The sequence below is a fragment of the Pistacia vera genome, unplaced genomic scaffold (genome assembly GCF_008641045.1).
Source record: "Pistacia vera cultivar Batoury unplaced genomic scaffold, PisVer_v2 Contig264, whole genome shotgun sequence".
NCBI classification, from domain to species: domain Eukaryota; kingdom Viridiplantae; phylum Streptophyta; class Magnoliopsida; order Sapindales; family Anacardiaceae; genus Pistacia; species Pistacia vera.
In genome coordinates this window covers 511-24,660 of record NW_022196073.1, presented here as the reverse complement: position 1 = coordinate 24,660, position 24,150 = coordinate 511, and the positions used below count along the sequence as shown (strand labels likewise).

Genomic DNA, 24,150 nt, shown 5'->3' with positions numbered 1-24,150 from the left:
GTACTGTTGGTAATATTGGAAGTAATCTAGGTCATGTTTGGCTTATTATTTTTATCCCTATTCCCAATCATATTCTCTAAATAATGTTTGGCACATTATTCCTGAAATATTACCCTATTTTTTTAATTACTTTAAACCCTATAAGGTTATTAATTTCATCAAATACACCCTAAAAAAAAGTTTAAAAATTATTAAAAACACCTCCGTGACCCATACTTGCCAGATTCCGACAACCACCGTCGGTGGTAGCCGGAATCTATACAACGACCTATCGCCGACCATAAATGGCCGGAAGTTCACCTATCTGGTTGGCCGTCGCTGACGGCCAAAGATGGCCGTCGTTTTGGCCTTTTTCGGCCGTCGACGGCCACGGCATGCCGTAGATCTGGCCTTTTCCGGTCAGATCCGTGCTGGATCTGGCCGGAAAAGGCTATAACGACGCGTTACGACACAGATCCGACCGGTCTGTGTTGTAAGATGATTTTCCGGCCAGATTTTGGTAGTGGTGGCCGGAATCTGGCACTGCAGGTGGTGGGGGTATTTTTATCATTTTACATGTTGGGATATTTATTAAATTAGCAAACTTAGAGGGTTTTTTTATAAATTTTTAAATTTTACCTCGTAATACTCCCATATTCAATTATCCAATACTATCCCCAAAATCCTATCAAAAATAATAAACCAAACGCACCCCTAGTTACCTCAATTTTCTTAGGTATTGTAAGATTACCAGGGTAATTTTTTTTTTTTGTTACAATTCTAACCCTTATTAATAAAATTTTAGGACAATAATGCCCTTATTTTTAAATTTATTTACATGAATATTGCTTTTATTATTTCACCCCAATTAATTAATGTTTTGGACAAAATTACCCTTGAATTCAAAATAAATTGTAGCCCACTTAAGTCACTATCTCCGCCCACCTGCTGCCGGCAACCACCGCCGCGGCCATTGGAAAGACGCGCGAAACGTCAGAAATGGCCGCTGTGCTCCGATATGGCCATTTCCTACGAGCTATCTGGCCGTTGAAGGCCGGATCGTGACAGATCCGGCCATTTTCGGTTAGATCTCTGGCTGGAAATGGCCATATGGCGCACATAGGCCATTTCCTACATTTCATGTGCCGTTAGGTTGCCGGATGCCAACGGCCAGAGGTGGTTTCCGGCAGCAAACAGTGGCATTAGTTGGTGGGAGTGCTTTGTTGATTTTTCAAACTTTTATTATGGGGTTGCTTTTGCTAAGTTTTTAAATGCTGGGGGGTTATAATAATTCAAATAATAATCAATATTAAAAAATAATATAGTAATAATATTTAATTAGAGGACAATTCAGTAATTTAAATAACATATCCACCAATTTATTCATCTCAACCAAACATATTAATAAAACGTACCCACCAATTTATTTCAACTAACCCAATACATTATCTTAAAGATTCCTAATAATCTTGAAGGTAATAACTTTCTAATAATCTAACATTATAGTAATCTAACATTTCTTGAACCAAATATACCTTTATTAGTACTCGAGGACACTCAAACTCAAGAACCCAGATTTTTTTACTATTTTATTATCTTTTGACATAATATTATCGAAAAATAAAGTACGCTGCAAATTACTTTCATTATTAATCATTTTAAACAAAGGAAAGTGGTCCCCTCACTCCCAAATAAAATCACACCAACTGCCAGAACACAGCACCAAGGCACCAACCCTATCTTGAATCTCACCCGCCACAATAAAACACAAAAAGCTTCGCAAACACGCTCCTCTGTCCTCTCCCTCCACAAATTTGGCGCGAAAATTTCAAATCCCTTAAAAAAATCAAAAAACCCCCCAAATCAAACAAACTCACCGTTTACAAACAAAACAAAACCCAAAAAAAACAAAAAACAAAAAAACAAAAAAAAATAAAATTCAAAACCCTAATACCCTTTTCAAAATTTAAAGCTCTCTAAACATTTCTCCTATTTAAGAAGAGCCTTCGTCTCTCTACCTCTCTATCACATTCCTCAACCTACCCACCGCTTGTTTGATAAAATTCCTCTCTGAAAATGTACGTTGTGAAACGAGATGGGCGGCAAGAGACGGTGCATTTCGATAAGATTACTGCGAGGTTGAAGAAGCTCAGTTATGGGCTGAGTATCGACCACTGTGACCCGGTGCTGGTCTCCCAGAAGGTCTGTGCTGGCGTCTACAAGGGCGTCACCACGAGTCAACTCGATGAGTTGGCTGCGGAAACCGCCGCTGCTATGACTACTAACCACCCTGATTACGCTTGCGTGAGTATTCCTTCTTTGTTTTTGTAATTGGTTTTGGTTTTAAATTAGTTTGTTTGGTCTTGATTAGTAGTGTTTGGTACTGGGTTTAAGTTTTATTTTTGAGATAGATATTGTTTATTATTTTCTTTTGTGAATTTTACGAAGGTCTTCGAGGCTTTTTAAGGAAGATTTATGATTATTTTTTAAAAATTTTGGAGGGTTTTTTTCCACCTCCTAATGAGGGAGTCTATTTAATTTTAGATGTTGTTTAGAACGTTGAGTTCTTTGCTTAAAATGGTGATAGAAAGGTTTGATTTTGATCTCCTTCCGTGTGATTCATTTATGCGTGAAAATTTGTTTGATGCAGTTGGCTGCGAGAATTGTTGTTTCGAATCTACACAAGAATACTAAGAAATCCTTTTCGGAAACGTAAGCGCTTCCTTGTTTTTGTTCTTAATCAGTGAGTTTGTTGATTGAAGTGCTAAACTTAAAGTGAAACGGTTGTTTATACCTATTAGTTGATTGGTAATTGCAGGATCAAGGACATGTATTACCATTTCAATGAGAGATCTGGACTGAAGGCTCCTCTGATTGCTGATGATGTTTATGAGATCATCATGCAGGTATAATTTTATTTTATTTTTGTCAATTGTTTATTGTTCTATAGATGTTTTAACCATGTTAATTATGCACTGCATTTTGATGAGAATAAACTCATATTTTGCCTGTTGAATATTATGCACTGCATTTGGTTATACCATGCTGAAATCTTGTGATTTTGTTTTCTTTTAATGTTTCTTTCAAAATTGTCTCTGAACAATGTTTGCATAAAATTAAAACTCACTGAGTTGACTTTCTTGTTGCAGAATGCTGCTCGTTTGGACAGTGAGATAATCTATGATCGAGATTTTGACTATGATTACTTTGGCTTCAAAACCCTTGAGAGGTCCTACCTCTTGAAGGTCCAAGGGACGGTTGTAGAAAGGCCTCAGCATATGTTGATGAGGGTTGCTGTTGGAATTCACAAAGATGATATTGATTCTGTTCTCAAAACATACCATTTGATGTCTCAACGATGGTTCACCCATGCGTCTCCCACACTTTTCAATGCTGGAACACCAAGGCCCCAGGTATGCTTTATTAACATAGATGATGAATCAGACTTTTCCCTACAATTTCTGTGCTAAACATATATTGATGTGGTTTCCTTGATGCTTTTTGACAGTTAAGCAGCTGCTTCTTGATTTGCATGAAAGATGATAGTATTGAAGGAATATATGATACTTTGAAGGAGTGTGCTGTTATCAGCAAATCAGCTGGAGGTATCGGTGTCTCAGTTCATAATATTCGTGCAACAGGCAGCTATATTCGTGGCACAAATGGGACATCTAATGGTATTGTCCCAATGCTGCGGGTGTTCAATGATACTGCTCGTTATGTTGATCAAGGAGGTGGCAAGAGAAAGGGTAAGTCCTCACATCATTGTTTATTTGCATAATAAATTTGACATTATTTTCTTAAAAATATTACTTGTCATGCCTGTAGGTGCTTTTGCTGTGTACTTGGAGCCATGGCATGCTGATATATTTGAGTTTCTCGAGCTTCGGAAAAACCATGGAAAGGTATAGTGACAAAATTTGGCTGTCACTTGCAATGTTGTCTTGCTATTAGGTTGCTATATCCTCATTTGTTATTGGCACTTAAGGTTTTTTTAAGAGTGTTATATCATTATGCTGTACCGAGTGTGTTATGTTAACATCAATTATCCGTCTGTTGCAGGAAGAGCACCGTGCTCGAGATTTATTTTATGCTCTTTGGGTTCCAGATCTCTTTATGGAAAGAGTCCAAACTAATGGGCAATGGTCATTATTTTGTCCTAATGAGGCTCCAGGACTAGCAGATTGTTGGGGGCCGGAATTCGAGAGACTTTACACCCACTATGAAAGAGAGGTAATTTTAATTCAACCTTCTTGTCCAAAGTCTTATGTTTTTATAATATGTTTCTTTAACTGCAGAAATCTGATTGGCCTTTTTGCTATTATCATATATTTAGGGGAAGGCAAAGAAAGTTGTTGAGGCTCGGAGCCTCTGGAGTGAGGTGTTGACATCCCAGATAGAAACTGGGACCCCCTATATGCTTTTTAAGGTGTGTAACATAAGATATTCAATTTTCTCTTCTATTTCTATCCTTTTTTTTTCCTATTTATTTATGTTCTTGATTTTGCTGTGATGATATGGATTCCCTTTTCTGATTCGATTTTCTTCCAGGACACTTGCAACAGAAAAAGCAACCAGCAGAACCTGGGTACCATAAAATCTTCAAATTTGTGTACTGAGATAATTGAGTACACAAGTCCAACAGAGACTGCTGTGTGCAACCTGGCATCTATTGCTCTACCACGATATGTCAGAGAAAAGGTGGATAGCATGAATTTACAAGGTCGCTTTTCTTTTCGTATTGATTTTGTTTGTTCATGTTAATTATTATATTTTAATGAATATTGTAGGGTGTTCCAATTGAGTCACACCCATCTAAGCTAGTTGGGAGCAGAGGTTCAAAGAATAGATACTTTGACTTCGAAAAATTAGCAGAGGTATGAGTTTTGTAAAATGCTTGTGACTAGTTAAGCATAATTCTGCTTTTTACATGCATGTTCTTGTTTTACTGACAAATGTTTTTCATTTCCAAAACTTGATTGTCTGATTTTGCTGTCTTTCTTCTTCTGGGACAGGTTACTGCAGTTGTTACTGAAAATCTTAACAAAATTATTGATGTTAATTACTACCCTGTTGAATCTGCGAAAAGGTCTAATATGCGACATAGACCCATTGGTATTGGAGTTCAGGGACTTGCAGATACCTTCATCTTGCTTGGAATGTCATTTGAGTCGCCAGAGGTAAAGTTAACTCTTGCATATACCACTTTACCTGAACTTCTTATTTCGATTGCTTGAGGATTGACAACATATTTGATATAAATTTCAGGCGCAACAACTAAACAAGGACATCTTTGAGACTATCTACTACCATGCTTTGAAAGCATCATGTGAGATAGCTGCTAGAGAAGGTCCCTATGAAACATATCAGGGTAGTCCAGTGAGCAAGGTATGCAGATCTACTGGAATTTTTTGAATATTGATCTGCATTCTAGTACTAGGCTGAAATATTAATTCCTGATTCTATAATACTAGTGCAAATTGTCAGCTGCTAAAATGGCCAATTAATTGTGCAGGGAATTCTCCAACCTGACATGTGGGGTGTAACTCCTTCAGATAGGTGGGACTGGGGAGCTCTTAGGGATATGATATCAAAGAATGGAGTGAGAAATTCACTTCTTGTGGCTCCAATGCCGACTGCCTCCACAAGCCAGATTCTCGGAAATAATGAGTGCTTCGAGCCATATACTTCCAATATTTACAGTCGCAGAGTCCTAAGGTTTGTGGCACAAACTCATTCTATGCTGCTTCCATTAAATTGGTTCTTTCTTTTTCCTGACTGTTTCTTTCCTTTCAGTGGTGAATTTGTGGTAGTGAACAAACATCTTCTTCATGACTTAACCGAGATGGGTCTTTGGTCTCCTGTTATCAAGAACCAGATAATATATGATGACGGTTCTGTCCAGCAGATTCCAGAAATCCCCGAGGAACTGAAAGTGATTTACAAGTACTAACCCAACTTCTCTGCCCTCCTCACTCTAGGATTTCTCTATTTCGACTCCAGACTAAAACGTATAAATTCTTTCTTCCTTTAATTCAGGAATGTTTGGGAGATCAAGCAGAGGACGTTGGTTGATATGGCTGTTGATCGAGGCTGTTACATAGACCAGAGTCAAAGCCTCAACATACATATGGAGCAGCCCAATTTTGCAAAGCTAACTTCCCTACACTTCCATGCGTGGTCAAGGGTATAAACTTCTACACCCTCATTATTTTCTGTTCCTCAAATTTCGGTTATGTAATCATTCTGATTATTCCTCTCTGTTGCACAAAAGGGTTTGAAGACTGGAATGTACTATCTTCGCTCACGTGCTGCAGCCGATGCTATCAAGTTCACCGTTGATACTTCCATGCTCAAGGTAACAATCCCGCATTGATAACACTATCATTTTCACTGTTTAACGTATTTCATGTTGTAGATTTAGAATCTGTTGATGATGCAGGAAAACCCTAAGGTGGGGGCCGCCACAATAAAACACAAAAAGCTTCGCAAACACGCTCCTCTGTCCTCTCCCTCCACAAATTTGGCGCGAAAATTTCAAATCCCTTAAAAAAATCAAAAAACCCCCCAAATCAAACAAACTCACCGTTTACAAACAAAACAAAACCCAAAAAAAACAAAAAACAAAAAAACAAAAAAAAATAAAATTCAAAACCCTAATACCCTTTTCAAAATTTAAAGCTCTCTAAACATTTCTCCTATTTAAGAAGAGCCTTCGTCTCTCTACCTCTCTATCACATTCCTCAACCTACCCACCGCTTGTTTGATAAAATTCCTCTCTGAAAATGTACGTTGTGAAACGAGATGGGCGGCAAGAGACGGTGCATTTCGATAAGATTACTGCGAGGTTGAAGAAGCTCAGTTATGGGCTGAGTATCGACCACTGTGACCCGGTGCTGGTCTCCCAGAAGGTCTGTGCTGGCGTCTACAAGGGCGTCACCACGAGTCAACTCGATGAGTTGGCTGCGGAAACCGCCGCTGCTATGACTACTAACCACCCTGATTACGCTTGCGTGAGTATTCCTTCTTTGTTTTTGTAATTGGTTTTGGTTTTAAATTAGTTTGTTTGGTCTTGATTAGTAGTGTTTGGTACTGGGTTTAAGTTTTATTTTTGAGATAGATATTGTTTATTATTTTCTTTTGTGAATTTTACGAAGGTCTTCGAGGCTTTTTAAGGAAGATTTATGATTATTTTTTAAAAATTTTGGAGGGTTTTTTTCCACCTCCTAATGAGGGAGTCTATTTAATTTTAGATGTTGTTTAGAACGTTGAGTTCTTTGCTTAAAATGGTGATAGAAAGGTTTGATTTTGATCTCCTTCCGTGTGATTCATTTATGCGTGAAAATTTGTTTGATGCAGTTGGCTGCGAGAATTGTTGTTTCGAATCTACACAAGAATACTAAGAAATCCTTTTCGGAAACGTAAGCGCTTCCTTGTTTTTGTTCTTAATCAGTGAGTTTGTTGATTGAAGTGCTAAACTTAAAGTGAAACGGTTGTTTATACCTATTAGTTGATTGGTAATTGCAGGATCAAGGACATGTATTACCATTTCAATGAGAGATCTGGACTGAAGGCTCCTCTGATTGCTGATGATGTTTATGAGATCATCATGCAGGTATAATTTTATTTTATTTTTGTCAATTGTTTATTGTTCTATAGATGTTTTAACCATGTTAATTATGCACTGCATTTTGATGAGAATAAACTCATATTTTGCCTGTTGAATATTATGCACTGCATTTGGTTATACCATGCTGAAATCTTGTGATTTTGTTTTCTTTTAATGTTTCTTTCAAAATTGTCTCTGAACAATGTTTGCATAAAATTAAAACTCACTGAGTTGACTTTCTTGTTGCAGAATGCTGCTCGTTTGGACAGTGAGATAATCTATGATCGAGATTTTGACTATGATTACTTTGGCTTCAAAACCCTTGAGAGGTCCTACCTCTTGAAGGTCCAAGGGACGGTTGTAGAAAGGCCTCAGCATATGTTGATGAGGGTTGCTGTTGGAATTCACAAAGATGATATTGATTCTGTTCTCAAAACATACCATTTGATGTCTCAACGATGGTTCACCCATGCGTCTCCCACACTTTTCAATGCTGGAACACCAAGGCCCCAGGTATGCTTTATTAACATAGATGATGAATCAGACTTTTCCCTACAATTTCTGTGCTAAACATATATTGATGTGGTTTCCTTGATGCTTTTTGACAGTTAAGCAGCTGCTTCTTGATTTGCATGAAAGATGATAGTATTGAAGGAATATATGATACTTTGAAGGAGTGTGCTGTTATCAGCAAATCAGCTGGAGGTATCGGTGTCTCAGTTCATAATATTCGTGCAACAGGCAGCTATATTCGTGGCACAAATGGGACATCTAATGGTATTGTCCCAATGCTGCGGGTGTTCAATGATACTGCTCGTTATGTTGATCAAGGAGGTGGCAAGAGAAAGGGTAAGTCCTCACATCATTGTTTATTTGCATAATAAATTTGACATTATTTTCTTAAAAATATTACTTGTCATGCCTGTAGGTGCTTTTGCTGTGTACTTGGAGCCATGGCATGCTGATATATTTGAGTTTCTCGAGCTTCGGAAAAACCATGGAAAGGTATAGTGACAAAATTTGGCTGTCACTTGCAATGTTGTCTTGCTATTAGGTTGCTATATCCTCATTTGTTATTGGCACTTAAGGTTTTTTTAAGAGTGTTATATCATTATGCTGTACCGAGTGTGTTATGTTAACATCAATTATCCGTCTGTTGCAGGAAGAGCACCGTGCTCGAGATTTATTTTATGCTCTTTGGGTTCCAGATCTCTTTATGGAAAGAGTCCAAACTAATGGGCAATGGTCATTATTTTGTCCTAATGAGGCTCCAGGACTAGCAGATTGTTGGGGGCCGGAATTCGAGAGACTTTACACCCACTATGAAAGAGAGGTAATTTTAATTCAACCTTCTTGTCCAAAGTCTTATGTTTTTATAATATGTTTCTTTAACTGCAGAAATCTGATTGGCCTTTTTGCTATTATCATATATTTAGGGGAAGGCAAAGAAAGTTGTTGAGGCTCGGAGCCTCTGGAGTGAGGTGTTGACATCCCAGATAGAAACTGGGACCCCCTATATGCTTTTTAAGGTGTGTAACATAAGATATTCAATTTTCTCTTCTATTTCTATCCTTTTTTTTTCCTATTTATTTATGTTCTTGATTTTGCTGTGATGATATGGATTCCCTTTTCTGATTCGATTTTCTTCCAGGACACTTGCAACAGAAAAAGCAACCAGCAGAACCTGGGTACCATAAAATCTTCAAATTTGTGTACTGAGATAATTGAGTACACAAGTCCAACAGAGACTGCTGTGTGCAACCTGGCATCTATTGCTCTACCACGATATGTCAGAGAAAAGGTGGATAGCATGAATTTACAAGGTCGCTTTTCTTTTCGTATTGATTTTGTTTGTTCATGTTAATTATTATATTTTAATGAATATTGTAGGGTGTTCCAATTGAGTCACACCCATCTAAGCTAGTTGGGAGCAGAGGTTCAAAGAATAGATACTTTGACTTCGAAAAATTAGCAGAGGTATGAGTTTTGTAAAATGCTTGTGACTAGTTAAGCATAATTCTGCTTTTTACATGCATGTTCTTGTTTTACTGACAAATGTTTTTCATTTCCAAAACTTGATTGTCTGATTTTGCTGTCTTTCTTCTTCTGGGACAGGTTACTGCAGTTGTTACTGAAAATCTTAACAAAATTATTGATGTTAATTACTACCCTGTTGAATCTGCGAAAAGGTCTAATATGCGACATAGACCCATTGGTATTGGAGTTCAGGGACTTGCAGATACCTTCATCTTGCTTGGAATGTCATTTGAGTCGCCAGAGGTAAAGTTAACTCTTGCATATACCACTTTACCTGAACTTCTTATTTCGATTGCTTGAGGATTGACAACATATTTGATATAAATTTCAGGCGCAACAACTAAACAAGGACATCTTTGAGACTATCTACTACCATGCTTTGAAAGCATCATGTGAGATAGCTGCTAGAGAAGGTCCCTATGAAACATATCAGGGTAGTCCAGTGAGCAAGGTATGCAGATCTACTGGAATTTTTTGAATATTGATCTGCATTCTAGTACTAGGCTGAAATATTAATTCCTGATTCTATAATACTAGTGCAAATTGTCAGCTGCTAAAATGGCCAATTAATTGTGCAGGGAATTCTCCAACCTGACATGTGGGGTGTAACTCCTTCAGATAGGTGGGACTGGGGAGCTCTTAGGGATATGATATCAAAGAATGGAGTGAGAAATTCACTTCTTGTGGCTCCAATGCCGACTGCCTCCACAAGCCAGATTCTCGGAAATAATGAGTGCTTCGAGCCATATACTTCCAATATTTACAGTCGCAGAGTCCTAAGGTTTGTGGCACAAACTCATTCTATGCTGCTTCCATTAAATTGGTTCTTTCTTTTTCCTGACTGTTTCTTTCCTTTCAGTGGTGAATTTGTGGTAGTGAACAAACATCTTCTTCATGACTTAACCGAGATGGGTCTTTGGTCTCCTGTTATCAAGAACCAGATAATATATGATGACGGTTCTGTCCAGCAGATTCCAGAAATCCCCGAGGAACTGAAAGTGATTTACAAGTACTAACCCAACTTCTCTGCCCTCCTCACTCTAGGATTTCTCTATTTCGACTCCAGACTAAAACGTATAAATTCTTTCTTCCTTTAATTCAGGAATGTTTGGGAGATCAAGCAGAGGACGTTGGTTGATATGGCTGTTGATCGAGGCTGTTACATAGACCAGAGTCAAAGCCTCAACATACATATGGAGCAGCCCAATTTTGCAAAGCTAACTTCCCTACACTTCCATGCGTGGTCAAGGGTATAAACTTCTACACCCTCATTATTTTCTGTTCCTCAAATTTCGGTTATGTAATCATTCTGATTATTCCTCTCTGTTGCACAAAAGGGTTTGAAGACTGGAATGTACTATCTTCGCTCACGTGCTGCAGCCGATGCTATCAAGTTCACCGTTGATACTTCCATGCTCAAGGTAACAATCCCGCATTGATAACACTATCATTTTCACTGTTTAACGTATTTCATGTTGTAGATTTAGAATCTGTTGATGATGCAGGAAAACCCTAAGGTGGGGGTAGAAGATGATGATACAAAGATGGCACAGGTGGTTTGTTCTCTCACAAACCGTGAAGAGTGCATGGCTTGTGGAAGTTAAAGGAGTGTTATTAATAATAATGAAATAGTAGTAGTATATTGTGTATAGTTATGATAGCATTATGGCTTGTATTATGAAATTGAATGTCGTGGAATCCCAATTGACATTTAATTTACAAATTGAAATTGGCTTAATTTCAATTATATGTATGTATTAATGATGAGTAGTGAAATTGTTATAGCTTAAATATTTGCCTATTTGTGTATGATATATTTTAGTATTAAACTATTAATTAAATTAGTCTCTTAATTAACAAAAGAAAAAAAAAAAAAAAAAAAAAACCAAATATGATTCCACTAATTAAATCAAATTCTATTCTCAAACTCTACAATTTAATGTAATAAAGCTTAAAGACAACCAAATTTATTAAAAAATCAAATCAAAATAATTGTATTTCATAAAGAATTTTAACCATAGCTCCAAACCAATATTAATGGAGTAATCAAACAAGCAATATACCAATGTACTTTGGAGCAATGTTTTAAAACCTGGCTTGACTTGGTTGGTTGAATTGAGACCTAAGGCTTTCATTGGGTCGAGTTAGTAATTTTTCTATTCATCAAAAATTTTAGAAATTGGGACGATGATCAACGAATAATTGAAGGCTAAAATGTTGAGGGTTTTAAAGAGAAGGGTCAGTGAGCGCAATGGTGACAACGAAGGTGATTTTCGATGAGTGAATTGATTGAAAATTGTAAAACTAAATTGGTGGTAATAGCAGGTTGTTGGCTATTGGCGAGGCAATCGAGGGAGGGGTGAGATGGGTTTTGATCAACAGGTTGAGGGGGGTATTGTCTTCGTCGGAAACATGCACTATTTGCCTTGGTTTGTCAATGCCGACGATGGTGCTTAGGGTGTTCTTGCAAGATTTCAAACCTGTATGAATTTATAATAATTTGTAGGGGTGTTTTTTTTTTTATATTTCAAACTTTTTAATACTGATTTGACTTGCCGATCAAACCGATTAAATCGGTCAACCTAGGACCCGACCACTTTGTCGGGTTTCACCCCAGATTGTTTATTAAAACACTACTTTGAAGTACTATTTAATTGCAGAAGAGATTTTTTATTTTGTACAAAATTTAATATTATTTTTCATTTTCGAAAACAAAAATACAAAAAAAATTAAGAAAACGCTTTTAGCTGTACTGATTTTAGAATACAATTTTAAATGGTCGTTTTCTCAATTCTCTATAGATTTTAACTACTATATCAAACACCGTTAAATTTATTAAAATTATTATTGTACCACAAATCAAACCGTTAGTAGTTTGAAATAAAAAGACTTTACATTATATATTTTATTTTTTGAGTTTGCAGTTTGAATTGAAATGGCTCTACTGCTATTCAAATTTCTCTAATTAGTTTAAAAACCCACTTGTGGTCAACCATTCACCTTTTCAACTTTTACAAGTATTCAATCTTTATGATTAAAAAAATCAAAAAAATAAAATATATATATATATAACATTTTTTAGGTTGAAGATTCAATAAAATATAATAGTTTTAATTGAAATTTCCATATTGGAACCTTTGACAATTAAATTTTATTTTATTTGTAGTGGTGCTTTTTTGAATTTGCTGTATCCAAACTTGGAATTTTGAAGATGATAATGATTATGCTTTGACATAAATGAAAGACCATTTTGATTGACAATTTAAAAATATTACTTTAGTAAATTATTTTCAAACTCTTTTACCATTTATTTTCAATGAAGTTTAATATTCTCTAGTAAATTTATTGACATTTTATGGAAGTGATAGTGCAAATTAAAAGTATAGTTAATTATAGATACCCTGAGATCGGGTAAAATAACAAAATGTCCTCAGATTTTGGAAGTAACAAAAATCCCCTGCCATTAAATGATTGGAGAATAATTTGGTAATATTGATCAATTTTTAACAGTATAAATTCTAATGACTTGCTAATACTTTAATAACCAAAGCGGAATTTTTGTCATTTTGGAACCTTTAAAGTTATTTTTCTTATTATATCATATTTGAGGGATTTTTTTTTTTAACTCTTAAAAATATCTATTAGGTCTTTTTTTGTTTTTTTTCATTGATTCTTTTATTAGTTTCATGCTTATTTAATATAATATAAATTTTTTTTAAACCGACTTATATTAAGTGACGTTGGAACCGGCCATTGAATATTTTTAAAAAAATGATGAATTAAAAGAAAGCGACATATAGATACAAAAGGGCATAAAAAGGTTTCTAAGCATAAAAGTATTTCTATAAGATTTTTTTTTCTAAAATTGGCAAGACTTGTAAATTTTTAATATATGATAGAATTAATTTTCAACAACATAAAGCATGGTCACCCTTACTTGTAGGTCCATAAATTAATTAATTTTGTCACTATATAACATGAATAAAATGTTGATCTTCAAACATTATTTAATTTCACTATTCAAAATGTCAAGCACATGGGTTGATGATTGATAGTGCCTTAATCTTAAAACAATTGATGGTATTTTATGAATAGTATTCTTCTTCAGCCATGCCCAGCGTATGTAGAAGATTTTGTTACAGAACAATGTTTATCGGCTCATAAGTGTTAAATTTGTAATAAAAGATGTAAAATTTGTAATATTGTACTTGTATAGTGTTACATAATGTTGGATGAATTAATTAATAATCACCCAATTAAATGCAATGGCATCTAGAAGGAACAAAAACTATCAACAAAAAATTGAATTTGAATGATTGATTTCTCTCAATCAAACAATACAAAAGAAATAGTAGCAGCCCATATTACTTGTGTTTGAATTTATGTTTTAAAAAAGGGCAAACACTTATGCATACCCAAGGTTTGTCGAAACGACAAGTTGATACCTAAAAGGTTTTGAAACGATAAATAGTACTTCTCCGTCATGTTCTGTTAGTGATTTTCATTTGATAATAGTGAAAAGACTAAAATGCCCTTAAAAGTTTAATATTTTAGTTTTTTATAAATTTAAAAATTTCTAAAAAACCCCAGTTTTTGCTAATTTGACTAAATACCCCAATATAAAAAGTTTATAAAATCAAATACACCCCCGCCATCCCCCAGTGCCATATTCCGGCCACCACCGCCGAAATCTGGCCGGAAAATTGCGTTACGACACAGACCCATCGGATCTGTGTCGTAACGCGTAGATCTTTCATTTTCCGGCAAGATCTGTGGCTGATCTGGCCGGAAAAGGCCAGATCTACGGCCAGATCTGGCCGTCGAGACCGGGAACTTGCCGGAAAATTGTGTTACGACACAGACCCATCGGATATGTGTCGTAACACGTCGATCTGGCATTTTCCAGCCAGATCTGGCCGTCGAGGCCGAAAAAGGCCAGACGTAGATCTGGCCGGAAAAGGCCACATCGGTGTGTTACGACACAGATCCGACGGGTCTGTGTCGTAACACAATTTTCCGGCCAGATTCCGGCAGTGGTGGCCGGAATCTGGCACTGTGGGTGGGGGGGTGTTTTTGTTATTTTATAAAATTTTCTATATTGGGGTATTTAGTCAAATTAGCAAACTTAGGGGGTTTTTAGAAATTTTTAAATTTATAAAAAACTAAAAATTAAACTTTCAAGGGCATTTTAGTCTTTTCACTATTATCAAACGAAAATCACTAACAGAACATGACGGAAGGTACCCATTTGTCGTTTCAAAACCTTTTGGGTACCAACTTATCGTTTTGACAAATATTAGGTATGTATAAGTCGTTCTCCCTTTAAAAAATAGAAGTTGACCAAACCAAACCAAACCAACCACTCGGATGGGTGGTGCACATTCTTCGGCCGGCACTACTTCCAACTTCCAAGTCCTGCCGGTGCTGCTCTTTGGACTTTTTCTTGCAACTTTTGGTTTTCCCCCACGTGCATGTAAACATATTATAATCATATTCGGAAACACGATAATATCAACCATCTTATAATATAATTGATCCAGTAATATTAATAAAGTTAGTGTAATTAATCCATTGACCATGTAAAAGGAGAAATTAAAAAAAAATCCCTTTTTTTAGATTGGTTGATAATTAAGTGATGAAATAAATTATAAATCTTGGGTTATTTACATCTTGGGAACTTGCTTGTTATAGTTTACTAGCGATAAGAACTATTAGCCCTTGTTTGTTTCATCATTTGTAATCATTTTCCTGTTATCCTATTCAGATTAAAAAATTGAATATGTGTTTGTTTACTTATTTTGATTATTATTTTGAAAATCAATCTGAATTAAATAAGATTTTTTCTATTGAAAATGAAAAGTGGGTAAGACTTGTTTTCTATTATCTTATTTCAATATATTTTAAACTCTATTCAATTAAAAAAAATTACATTTCACAATAAACGTTTATAAATTAACAAAAATACCCTCACTCACCCAAGCCATTGTCGCCGCAATCAACAGCTGGAGGTCGAAAATCTAGATCCAGTCGTCATGTGTCATTCTGGCGACTGTTGATTGCCATCTGATGGTGGTGACCAATTGCCGGCAATAGCTTAGGTGTGTGGGCTTTATTGTGGGGGGGTATTTAGCAAAATTAATAAATATAGGGGATTAATAATTAATCTAAATATTTTTTAAAAATGTTTTCAAAAAATATACCAAAAAAATATTCTAATTTTTATCAAACTCTAATATAATTTTCAGATATTATACCAAACACATTCTCAGAATTCAATCCTATTTGATTTAATCTTATCTTATCATATTCAGATAGTTTTTTAGAATAACACTTTTTCAAATAACTTACCAAACAGGCCCTTAAGTTACAAGTAAGGTTAGATTATAACATCAAACCAATATTAGTACGCTATATATGATGAACAAATATTAAGTCATTTACGTTTTATATAATTCAAAACTTCTTAAATGTGGAAGTTTGAGGCCAGAATAACATTACTTATGTGATAAACCATATAAGATAAAAACTAAGATTTTCGCGCGAAAAAAGTTTGATTAAAATTTTGTCTTTTAACATTTATCAATAATAATAAATATTTTATGAAAGTATTATATATATGACCTTATAATGTTTGATGTTTTTGAATTTCTTTTTCTTCTCTAACAAATTAAGGCCTTTTGGAATCATTCCATGAAGTTAGTCTATAAATTTTTTTTGATGATCGAGGACATCCAGGTCACTTTACGCACACCTTAACTAAGTTAGTTATAAAATTCCCACATTTTATATCGCCAATCAAGCTAATTATTTAATCCCAAATCTTATATCACAATGTCAAAGCCACAAGAAGTATTAGTAGATTAAAATGAGTGCTTAATTAGACTTCCAAATGAAGGTCAAAGAGCAATTTGAATACTAAATAATCTAGAATGTTCTTACTTCTATCAAGTAAATACAATAAACTATGAAAAAACAAGCTCACAATAGACCAAAACAAAGTCAAACTTTGAGGAGTTTCAATTTATTGGGAGTTTAAAATGGGTTCAATTCCATGTTGTGTATATATATAATATATTCCTTTATTCTTTTTTCTTTTCCTAAGTATTAAGTCATGTTGATCCTTTGATAGTGGCATATGCTCATTTTTGGCTCTCAATTTTGACTTTTTCTATTCTCACTACCCTATTTGGACAAGAATTTTGTTGTTTTTATGGATCACACATTATGCCAACTTGCTACCAGACGAGTAATAATCGTTGAATTAAACGATGTTGTAAGTTGGTTTTATTATTCTTTTATTTATATTATACATCTCTTTCATTGGAGTAGGAGGGTACGATTATTACAGCAAGATTCGGGCGTGAGCCTTGATAGAGCGACCATTCTTTGTGTTACATTTAATATTATAATTAGGAAACGTTTGGTTTAGGAAATATTGGATTATTGAAATCTTATATTATCTTGAAGATTATTATAATTTTTTAGAAAAATTATTCAAAAATTAATAATAATTTTTTATTATTAATTTTTGAATAATTTTTTTAACCCTCAATATTTCAGATTTAGCTAAAACACCCCGCTTATATAAAACTTTAATTTATGATAAAATCACCCCCACCCCCTGCCGCCGCCACATCAAACCACCACCGGAAGTCTCCGAAAGTCGCCATGAGTAGCTCACCGTGACCACGAGGCTCTGATATGGCCATTTCTTACCATATTAATGGTTGAAAACGGCTAGATCTCGCCTAGATCTAGCTTCTAATGGTCAAGGATCTGGCCGTTAACAGCCATATTGAAGCCTCCCGGAGCCTCCCAACAAATCTTGGTCATTTTCAAGGACTCCGACGATGGTTGTGGTCTGTAATTTGTTTTAAATATAAGGGCATTATTGTCCAAAATTTAACAAGGGTAAAATTGAAATGGTATATTAATGTAAATTTATTTTAAAACATGGGCATTATTGTCCAAATTTTTTATTAATAAGGGATAGAATTATAATAATCCTATACCTTGGTAATTTATAGTACCTAAGAAAATGGAGGTAATCAAATTACCTCCAATATTACCAACAATAACAATATGGTAATCAAGTAATATAAGATGACATAACGCTGATAATCTTCTATTACCTCCAACCAAACGCCCCCTTAAGGTAATTATGAATAATGAGTTCTAGTGTAAGAAAGAAAATCATATTTTATAATATGTAACATTATGTCTAAAACATTCAATGTATTCAAGTGGCATATATTGTTATATTAGTAACATGTAATATGTGACTTTTAAATGTTATATATTCTTAGTATGTCATAATTGACCCAATAGCATATAGTATGAAACATACCATTTTTTTTATTTTTTTATTCTAAATCATCATTCTTTTCTAAGTATCAAGTCATTTTGCTCCTTTGATAGTGGCAACATATGGTCATTTTTGCTCTCAACTTTGACTTTGACTATCCTTCCCTTTCCCTAGCCACAAATAATAATAATTAATTAGAGTTTTAATATTGTTTTTATTGATCGTAATATGTCAACTTGTTATCAAATAAATAATAATAGTTGAATTGACACCTATAAGATGAATATATTTAAAATTAACAGTTTTCTCAAGTTGATAATATAAATAATAATTTTACTATGCCATCAAACGAATAATAATATTGATATTACTAGCTTTATAGTTATACTTTAAATCTGTCTCGCATATCATATTGTAATCATGATAATTGTGGATAACCAGTTTTAATATATAATAAAATCATATTTATAATACATTGCATTATGTTTACAATATTCAATGCATTCGATAATTCTAAATTGTGGCATATAACATTGTATCAATAAATCAATATATAACTTGTAAAATAAAAACATAAAACTTGTAAAATGCATGATAGTATCATAACTACAACCTTTCCAAGTTTTACGTTAATATTTTTATATAGTTGTAAAGTAATAAAACCCGTTTAACCCAATCGAATTTAAAAAATGTATATACCCACATGCAAAAATATTATTAATAAATTATTATTTTCATGTTGGAGTCGAACAATTTCCCGTATGCGGCAACATGAAGCTACAATTTTGAAATGAATTGCTCCGTTTGGTTCACAATTTTGTGTTTTTAGGAAATTTTTTTTGAAAAAAGTTAAAAAAAAAGTTGAATTTGACGGATATTACAATGTAGGATTTACAAATTAATAAAATACCTCCTATATTTGTTTTTTTACAAAATACCCCCTATAATAAAACATTAAAAGTTAACAAAAACATCCCCAATCCACCCTCAAATACGGACAGCCGGCCACCACCGCCGGAGGATGGTCAGAGTAGCCGTATCGGCGCATGACTGGCTGGATCTTGCCGGTCGTGCGTCGATATGACCTTTTCTAGCCAGATCCACCGACAAAGGCCAGATCTACGGTTAGGTCTGGCCATTGACGGCCAGATCTAGCCGTATTTGCTATTTAACGACGTCCAACAAACGGTCGTCGTTACTGACTAGTTACGGCCAAAGATCTGGCCGTCAACGGTCAGATCTTTGGCCTTAGATCTGGTCGAAAAAGACTAGATCGGCGCACTATCGGCCAGATTCAGTGGGTAATGCGCCATCTTACCAGATTCCGACTATTTTTCGGCAGTGGTGGCCGGAATCTGGTAAATGTGGATTGTTGGGGTGTTTTTACAATTTTTTAAAAAATATTTAGGGGTATTTAATTAAATTAACAAATTTAGAGGGTTTAAAAAAAGTTGAATAATATTATCAGTTTTTTGGTATTTGACTGTTTAACTTTTTTGGGAATACTAAAAGTAGTATTCCCAAACTGCAACCAAATGAAGCCAATAATTTTATAATTAAGACGGTGAATTTTTTAATTCAAGCAAATAAAACATTATTTCTCCACATTCATTTTCTTCTATTTGAATACAATGAATTTAATCTGCAAATTGCAGTGCTACCATGTTGTAAGAATGGACCTAAATATGGATAGTCCATGTTTTACTAAAAAAAAAAAAAAAAATAATATAAAATTGACCCACCTTCTAATTCGATTCATGTGGTCATATTTTAAAGCTTTTTTTTTTTTTTTGGCAAGTTGTTACTTGTTTTGGCCCTTCAAAGAAGTTTGAATTGACGCCATTATTATATATAAAATCACTAATAAAAAATTAATATAATTGTAGATATAAATTTAGGTCAAGTATCTTATGCCATGGTCATCCTCATCTATTATTTTTTTATTAAAACTAAGATGTCGATGAAAATCTTATCCATGTTATAATGTTCTGATTGAAATCTATAAAGTTTAATATTATTTATGGGAAACTTTCTCAACATTGTACTATTCACCACGAGGCTCAAATGGGAAGACACGTTTTTTATGCTAATACAACTAGATTTCACTCATTAGTTTACCTTTTTACAACTTTAGTTCATATGGGTAATACAACTAGATTTCACACAATGTGAACGAATGAGAAAATCCTTATAAAACTTATAAATATTATATTGAACCATAACAAATAATGATAACATACGATACAACATTAAACGCAAAATTTATAATATAAAATTGTTTGATTTTAGTAATATTAACATCGATTTAATTTCTATTTACAAGATCCCATTTAAGTGTATATATATATATATATATATACAAAAATAGAAATCTGACAAGACTAAATAGTGTGTAGTTCACAGTTGAGAATATTCAAGAGACAAAGAAGATATTGTTTTGTAATTCCACTATCAAATCACTTTCTATTCAATCCAAATCATCAACTTTATTTATCTTTATGTGTTTTTTCTAGCTCCATTGAAGGGCTAAACAATATTACGTGGTTCAGATTTTTTGAGTGAATATCTGGTCGAGAAGGTCCTAAGAGTGATATTGTCATCTCTTTCAGTTGTCGAACTTTATTTTAACTTAGAATTAAAAATTAAAAAAAATAATAAAATTAGATTTTTTATTAAAAAAAAATTCAATCCACAGTCAAGGATGAAAGTGTCATTTTCTTAATCTTTTGGAAGCAAGTGTACTTACACAAAACTATAGGTATCACTTCAGTATCTTTTATGTGTTATATTGTTCGATCGTTCAAGATTCTAGCTCCAATCTAAAGGATTCTGAAAATGACATTCTCATATATATCAATGGATAATATGTATCATCCATTATGTCATTCCATATGGATAAATTCATAAGGTTGTAAAAATAAATTAAAGTTATTTTAAAAAAAATGTTAAAAATTAAATGCCCGTCCATCGACAGGAACGATAAGTCACTTTCGAAATCTTCCGGTCCCAATTGTATTCTCATGAAACCTAACGGACAAATATGTAATTGTCCTATTCGAACTAGATTGGTCGCACCTAAGGTTAGCCACCGTCTATAAAAATTTAGTTCCGTTGACTCTGGTCAACATTGACATTTAATATCAATCTACACCGGCCTATCCATCAATCAACATCCGCCACGTCAGAGTGAAAAAATTAATGAAGATTGTGGACAAAACGAACATGAACTTCTATTTAACATTAAATCAAATAAATAATCTAAAGGCCAAATTTATTTTTTATTATTTCAAATAATAAAAATAAATTATGAAGTATTTGTTTAATTTGACATTAAATCAAATAAATAATCTAAAGGCAAATATGTCGACAGAGCTAGAGCCGCCAAATTTATTTTTTATTATTTGAAATAATAAAAGTAAAATATGAAGAATGTTCTATCACTATCTTTGAGTAACATTGTTAAAATATTTTAATGCTTAATAAATAAATACTTTAATGATCTTTATTCTATTTGATTTTCCAAATAACCATATCTTTTATAATATATAACATTTTTTAGAATATTGAAAATAAAAAAAAATTAAAAAAAAAAAATATATATATATATATAAAAGAAAAGGACAGAGCTGAAATAGAAGGCCATGTGGGTAAATTTTGCGTATCTTCATCTTCAAAACAAAACCACCGCCAAAGACAGGACCTTCTCCCACTTGCTTCCGCTGTTAAACATCACCGACTGCTTTAACCCTTTGACCTTCTCCAATGTTCTTTTCACTTTGTTTTATCTTAACGTATTCACCTCCCCATCATTAAATTTATATAATTGTAATGGTTTCACAACTCAACTCTGTCTCCCCCCAAATTGATTATCCACTTCTCAACCGTTTAAATGTAAACACTCGATTTAACTTTGCCATGGCAGCGCTCTGTCTTATCCTTATATAAACACTCACCACACCACTATTTCTTTCTTCATAACGAAGAAAATTGTTAACCCTTCTTGTTTATCTCTCCGTTTTCTCTAGAAAAATTTTGTTCTTTTTCATGTGTTGTTGCGTTGTAAAGGTGGCGAACCAGAAAGGAAAGAACGCCGCGGAGAACAATCCTCAGGTTGATAATGAAAGCTGGCTGTTTGAATATCAACCGTCGGATGAATCTCAGTTATCCGGTAGTCGCGGTGATGAGACGTGGATGCTTTCGAGGGTGAGAAGGGAGAGGGAGATGTCGGCGATGGTGTCTGCGCTGACGCACGTGGTGGCTGGAGATGATTGCGTGCAGCGGCAGAGTCACGACGGTAATGAGTATTTGGTAAATGAATTGATGGATAATATGAATGTTGCTTCAAGTGAAAGCTCCTTGCATGGCGGCGGCTCCTCTTCTTCTTCTTCGTGGAATAGCAGCGGCCATAAAAGAGGAAGAAATCAAAATATTCAAACCTCTCAAGATTTGTCTTCTTTAAGAGGTAAGTTTTATTGTCAACACTCAATTAAATATTTAAAAAAATATTATATATTTTGTATGAAAATAGAATATATTTTTGAAGATTTGATCATAAAATATATTGTTGTAACTCTCCCTCTCTAAAATAGTAGTATATTAATGTTAAAATTGCTTGCAAATCAATAGTATATAATAATAATATACTCAAAATTAAGAGTTAATTTATAATTAATGATTGATTTAATTCTTGTTAATTTTTATACCAACAGAAACTTCAAATTCAACCATACAAACAGAAACTACATCATACAACACAAAATATGAGTACACCACCAATAATGGCGACCAACATCAGAAGAATAGTAACAACACCGCCATTAACGTTCAAGAACCGAGAAGAAGATACAGAGGAGTGCGGCAGCGGCCGTGGGGGAAATGGGCGGCGGAGATAAGGGATCCATTCAAGGCTGCAAGAGTGTGGTTGGGCACATTTGACACGGCGGAGGATAAAGCCAGAGCTTATGATGAAGCCGCTTTGAGGTTCAGAGGCAATAAGGCCAAGCTAAATTTCCCAGAGAATGTCAAGCTCCGCTCACCGCCCCCCGCCGCCGAGGCGTCGGCAACCCAGTTCACCATTTCCGCTTCTGCACAACCCCTTTTGAGCATTCCCACATCCACTGAACCGATTGTTCACTGTCAACTGGGGGCTGCTGCCCCTATGGTTTTGGATTTTGCTGAATTTCAGAGTCAGCCTATGAGTTTGTACGACCAGCTTGTGTTTTCTTCTTCATTGGCTTCTAATTTATCGCCGCCGCCGCCACCACCGCAATCGATGTTTCAGCTTCAGCCTCCTAATCATTTCATGCCAACCTCCACTCAGAGTGGTGGTGAAAATTTTCAAATTCCTCCATGGATGAGCTCCCATCAATATCCTCCTAGTTCAGGATAACATTATATGATACAGTTAATCATTCTCCCTTACAGACGTTGGCATTTTGAAATTATATAATACAGTTAATTAGTCTCTCTTGCAGACGTTCGTATTTTTCCAAAATCCACTTCTTGACGCCGGCAAAAGTCCATTCTCGTAAATAAAAGTTCATACAATTTATTTTTTATTGAATCACAGATAATAGTTCATTCCCGTAAATCTACTATTTGATATATATATAAGTAGATTTTAAATTGTCATTTTAAGTCTTAAGTGTGATGCATAAGATATTATTCATTTATGATAATGGAGACTTTGATTACTGTTGCTATATGCCTATATCCAAAGAAAGATTACAAGTAGAAGCAGTCTCTTTCAAAGACTTTTAATTTGGCCATGATTCATGGCAACCAGTTTCAAATTTCTTCTTTGCCTTCTGGCTAAAGATTACAAGCCCAGTTTGAATAGTTTATGCTCTATACTTTGATGGATAGGGACATTTTGAAAGGGGATGTGAAAGAAACAGTGACTTTGTCTAAGGGTTACTCTAATACTTATTCCTTGAGTATGCAATTCAACACACTTTTCTTTAAAAACAATTGAATGCGTGGAATTTCTGTAAGCACACAACAAAAGCCCTTGACTTCAACCGTATATAGTAACGTATCCCTTCATTGACCTTTGATCCAGATTTTTGGGATAGCGTTATCGCTTTATCCACCATTCCGATTGAGGGTTTATTTAAGAAAAGGGGATAACATTACCTTCAATACTCTTATTAAGAGTAACATATTTCATCCAATAGTTAATCAAAATAAATATAATCATTAGCTCAATGATTGAAAGGAA

At 34.4% G+C, this 24,150-nt stretch overlaps 3 protein-coding genes across 3 annotated transcripts; all 3 read left to right on the top strand.

The window, feature by feature from the left end:
- Positions 1-1,974: 1,974 nt before the first annotated feature.
- Positions 1,975-6,529, top strand: LOC116132933 (ribonucleoside-diphosphate reductase large subunit-like). The gene is made up of 17 exons (XM_031418606.1): positions 1,975-2,283; positions 2,630-2,691; positions 2,798-2,885; positions 3,129-3,392; positions 3,488-3,728; positions 3,808-3,884; positions 4,042-4,212; positions 4,316-4,408; positions 4,531-4,680; positions 4,770-4,856; positions 4,995-5,159; positions 5,248-5,367; positions 5,495-5,697; positions 5,776-5,925; positions 6,019-6,166; positions 6,254-6,337; positions 6,422-6,529. Exons 1-17 carry the CDS (start codon positions 2,056-2,058, stop codon positions 6,527-6,529), a joined length of 2,439 nt encoding a protein of 812 aa, XP_031274466.1. The 5' UTR covers positions 1,975-2,055.
- A 155-nt stretch (positions 6,530-6,684) lies between these two features.
- Positions 6,685-11,374, top strand: LOC116132979 (ribonucleoside-diphosphate reductase large subunit). The gene is made up of 17 exons (XM_031418655.1): positions 6,685-6,992; positions 7,339-7,400; positions 7,507-7,594; positions 7,838-8,101; positions 8,197-8,437; positions 8,517-8,593; positions 8,751-8,921; positions 9,025-9,117; positions 9,240-9,389; positions 9,479-9,565; positions 9,704-9,868; positions 9,957-10,076; positions 10,204-10,406; positions 10,485-10,634; positions 10,728-10,875; positions 10,963-11,046; positions 11,131-11,374. Exons 1-17 carry the CDS (start codon positions 6,765-6,767, stop codon positions 11,227-11,229), a joined length of 2,430 nt encoding a protein of 809 aa, XP_031274515.1. The 5' UTR covers positions 6,685-6,764; the 3' UTR covers positions 11,230-11,374.
- A 10,420-nt stretch (positions 11,375-21,794) lies between these two features.
- LOC116132961 (ethylene-responsive transcription factor ERF110-like) lies at positions 21,795-23,319 on the top strand. Its single transcript, XM_031418629.1, has 2 exons — positions 21,795-22,392; positions 22,640-23,319. Exons 1-2 carry the CDS (start codon positions 21,975-21,977, stop codon positions 23,317-23,319), a joined length of 1,098 nt encoding a protein of 365 aa, XP_031274489.1. The 5' UTR covers positions 21,795-21,974.
- The last annotated feature ends 831 nt before the right edge of the window (positions 23,320-24,150 follow it).

Excerpts from the sequence above, each read along its gene's own strand:
- LOC116132979 (XM_031418655.1), top strand. The coding sequence starts at position 6,765 with ATGTACGTTGTGAAACGAGATGGGCGGCAAGAGACGGTGCATTTCGAT. Across the intron at positions 9,118-9,239 it reads CCCCCTATATGCTTTTTAAG|GACACTTGCAACAGAAAAAG; the intron begins GTGTGTAACATA and ends ATTTTCTTCCAG. Across the intron at positions 10,077-10,203 it reads AGGGTAGTCCAGTGAGCAAG|GGAATTCTCCAACCTGACAT; the intron begins GTATGCAGATCT and ends TTAATTGTGCAG.
- LOC116132961 (XM_031418629.1), top strand. The coding sequence starts at position 21,975 with ATGTGTTGTTGCGTTGTAAAGGTGGCGAACCAGAAAGGAAAGAACGCC. Across the intron at positions 22,393-22,639 it reads AGATTTGTCTTCTTTAAGAG|AAACTTCAAATTCAACCATA; the intron begins GTAAGTTTTATT and ends TTATACCAACAG.
- LOC116132933 (XM_031418606.1), top strand. The coding sequence starts at position 2,056 with ATGTACGTTGTGAAACGAGATGGGCGGCAAGAGACGGTGCATTTCGAT. Across the intron at positions 3,393-3,487 it reads CTGGAACACCAAGGCCCCAG|TTAAGCAGCTGCTTCTTGAT; the intron begins GTATGCTTTATT and ends GCTTTTTGACAG. Across the intron at positions 4,857-4,994 it reads ACTTCGAAAAATTAGCAGAG|GTTACTGCAGTTGTTACTGA; the intron begins GTATGAGTTTTG and ends CTTCTGGGACAG.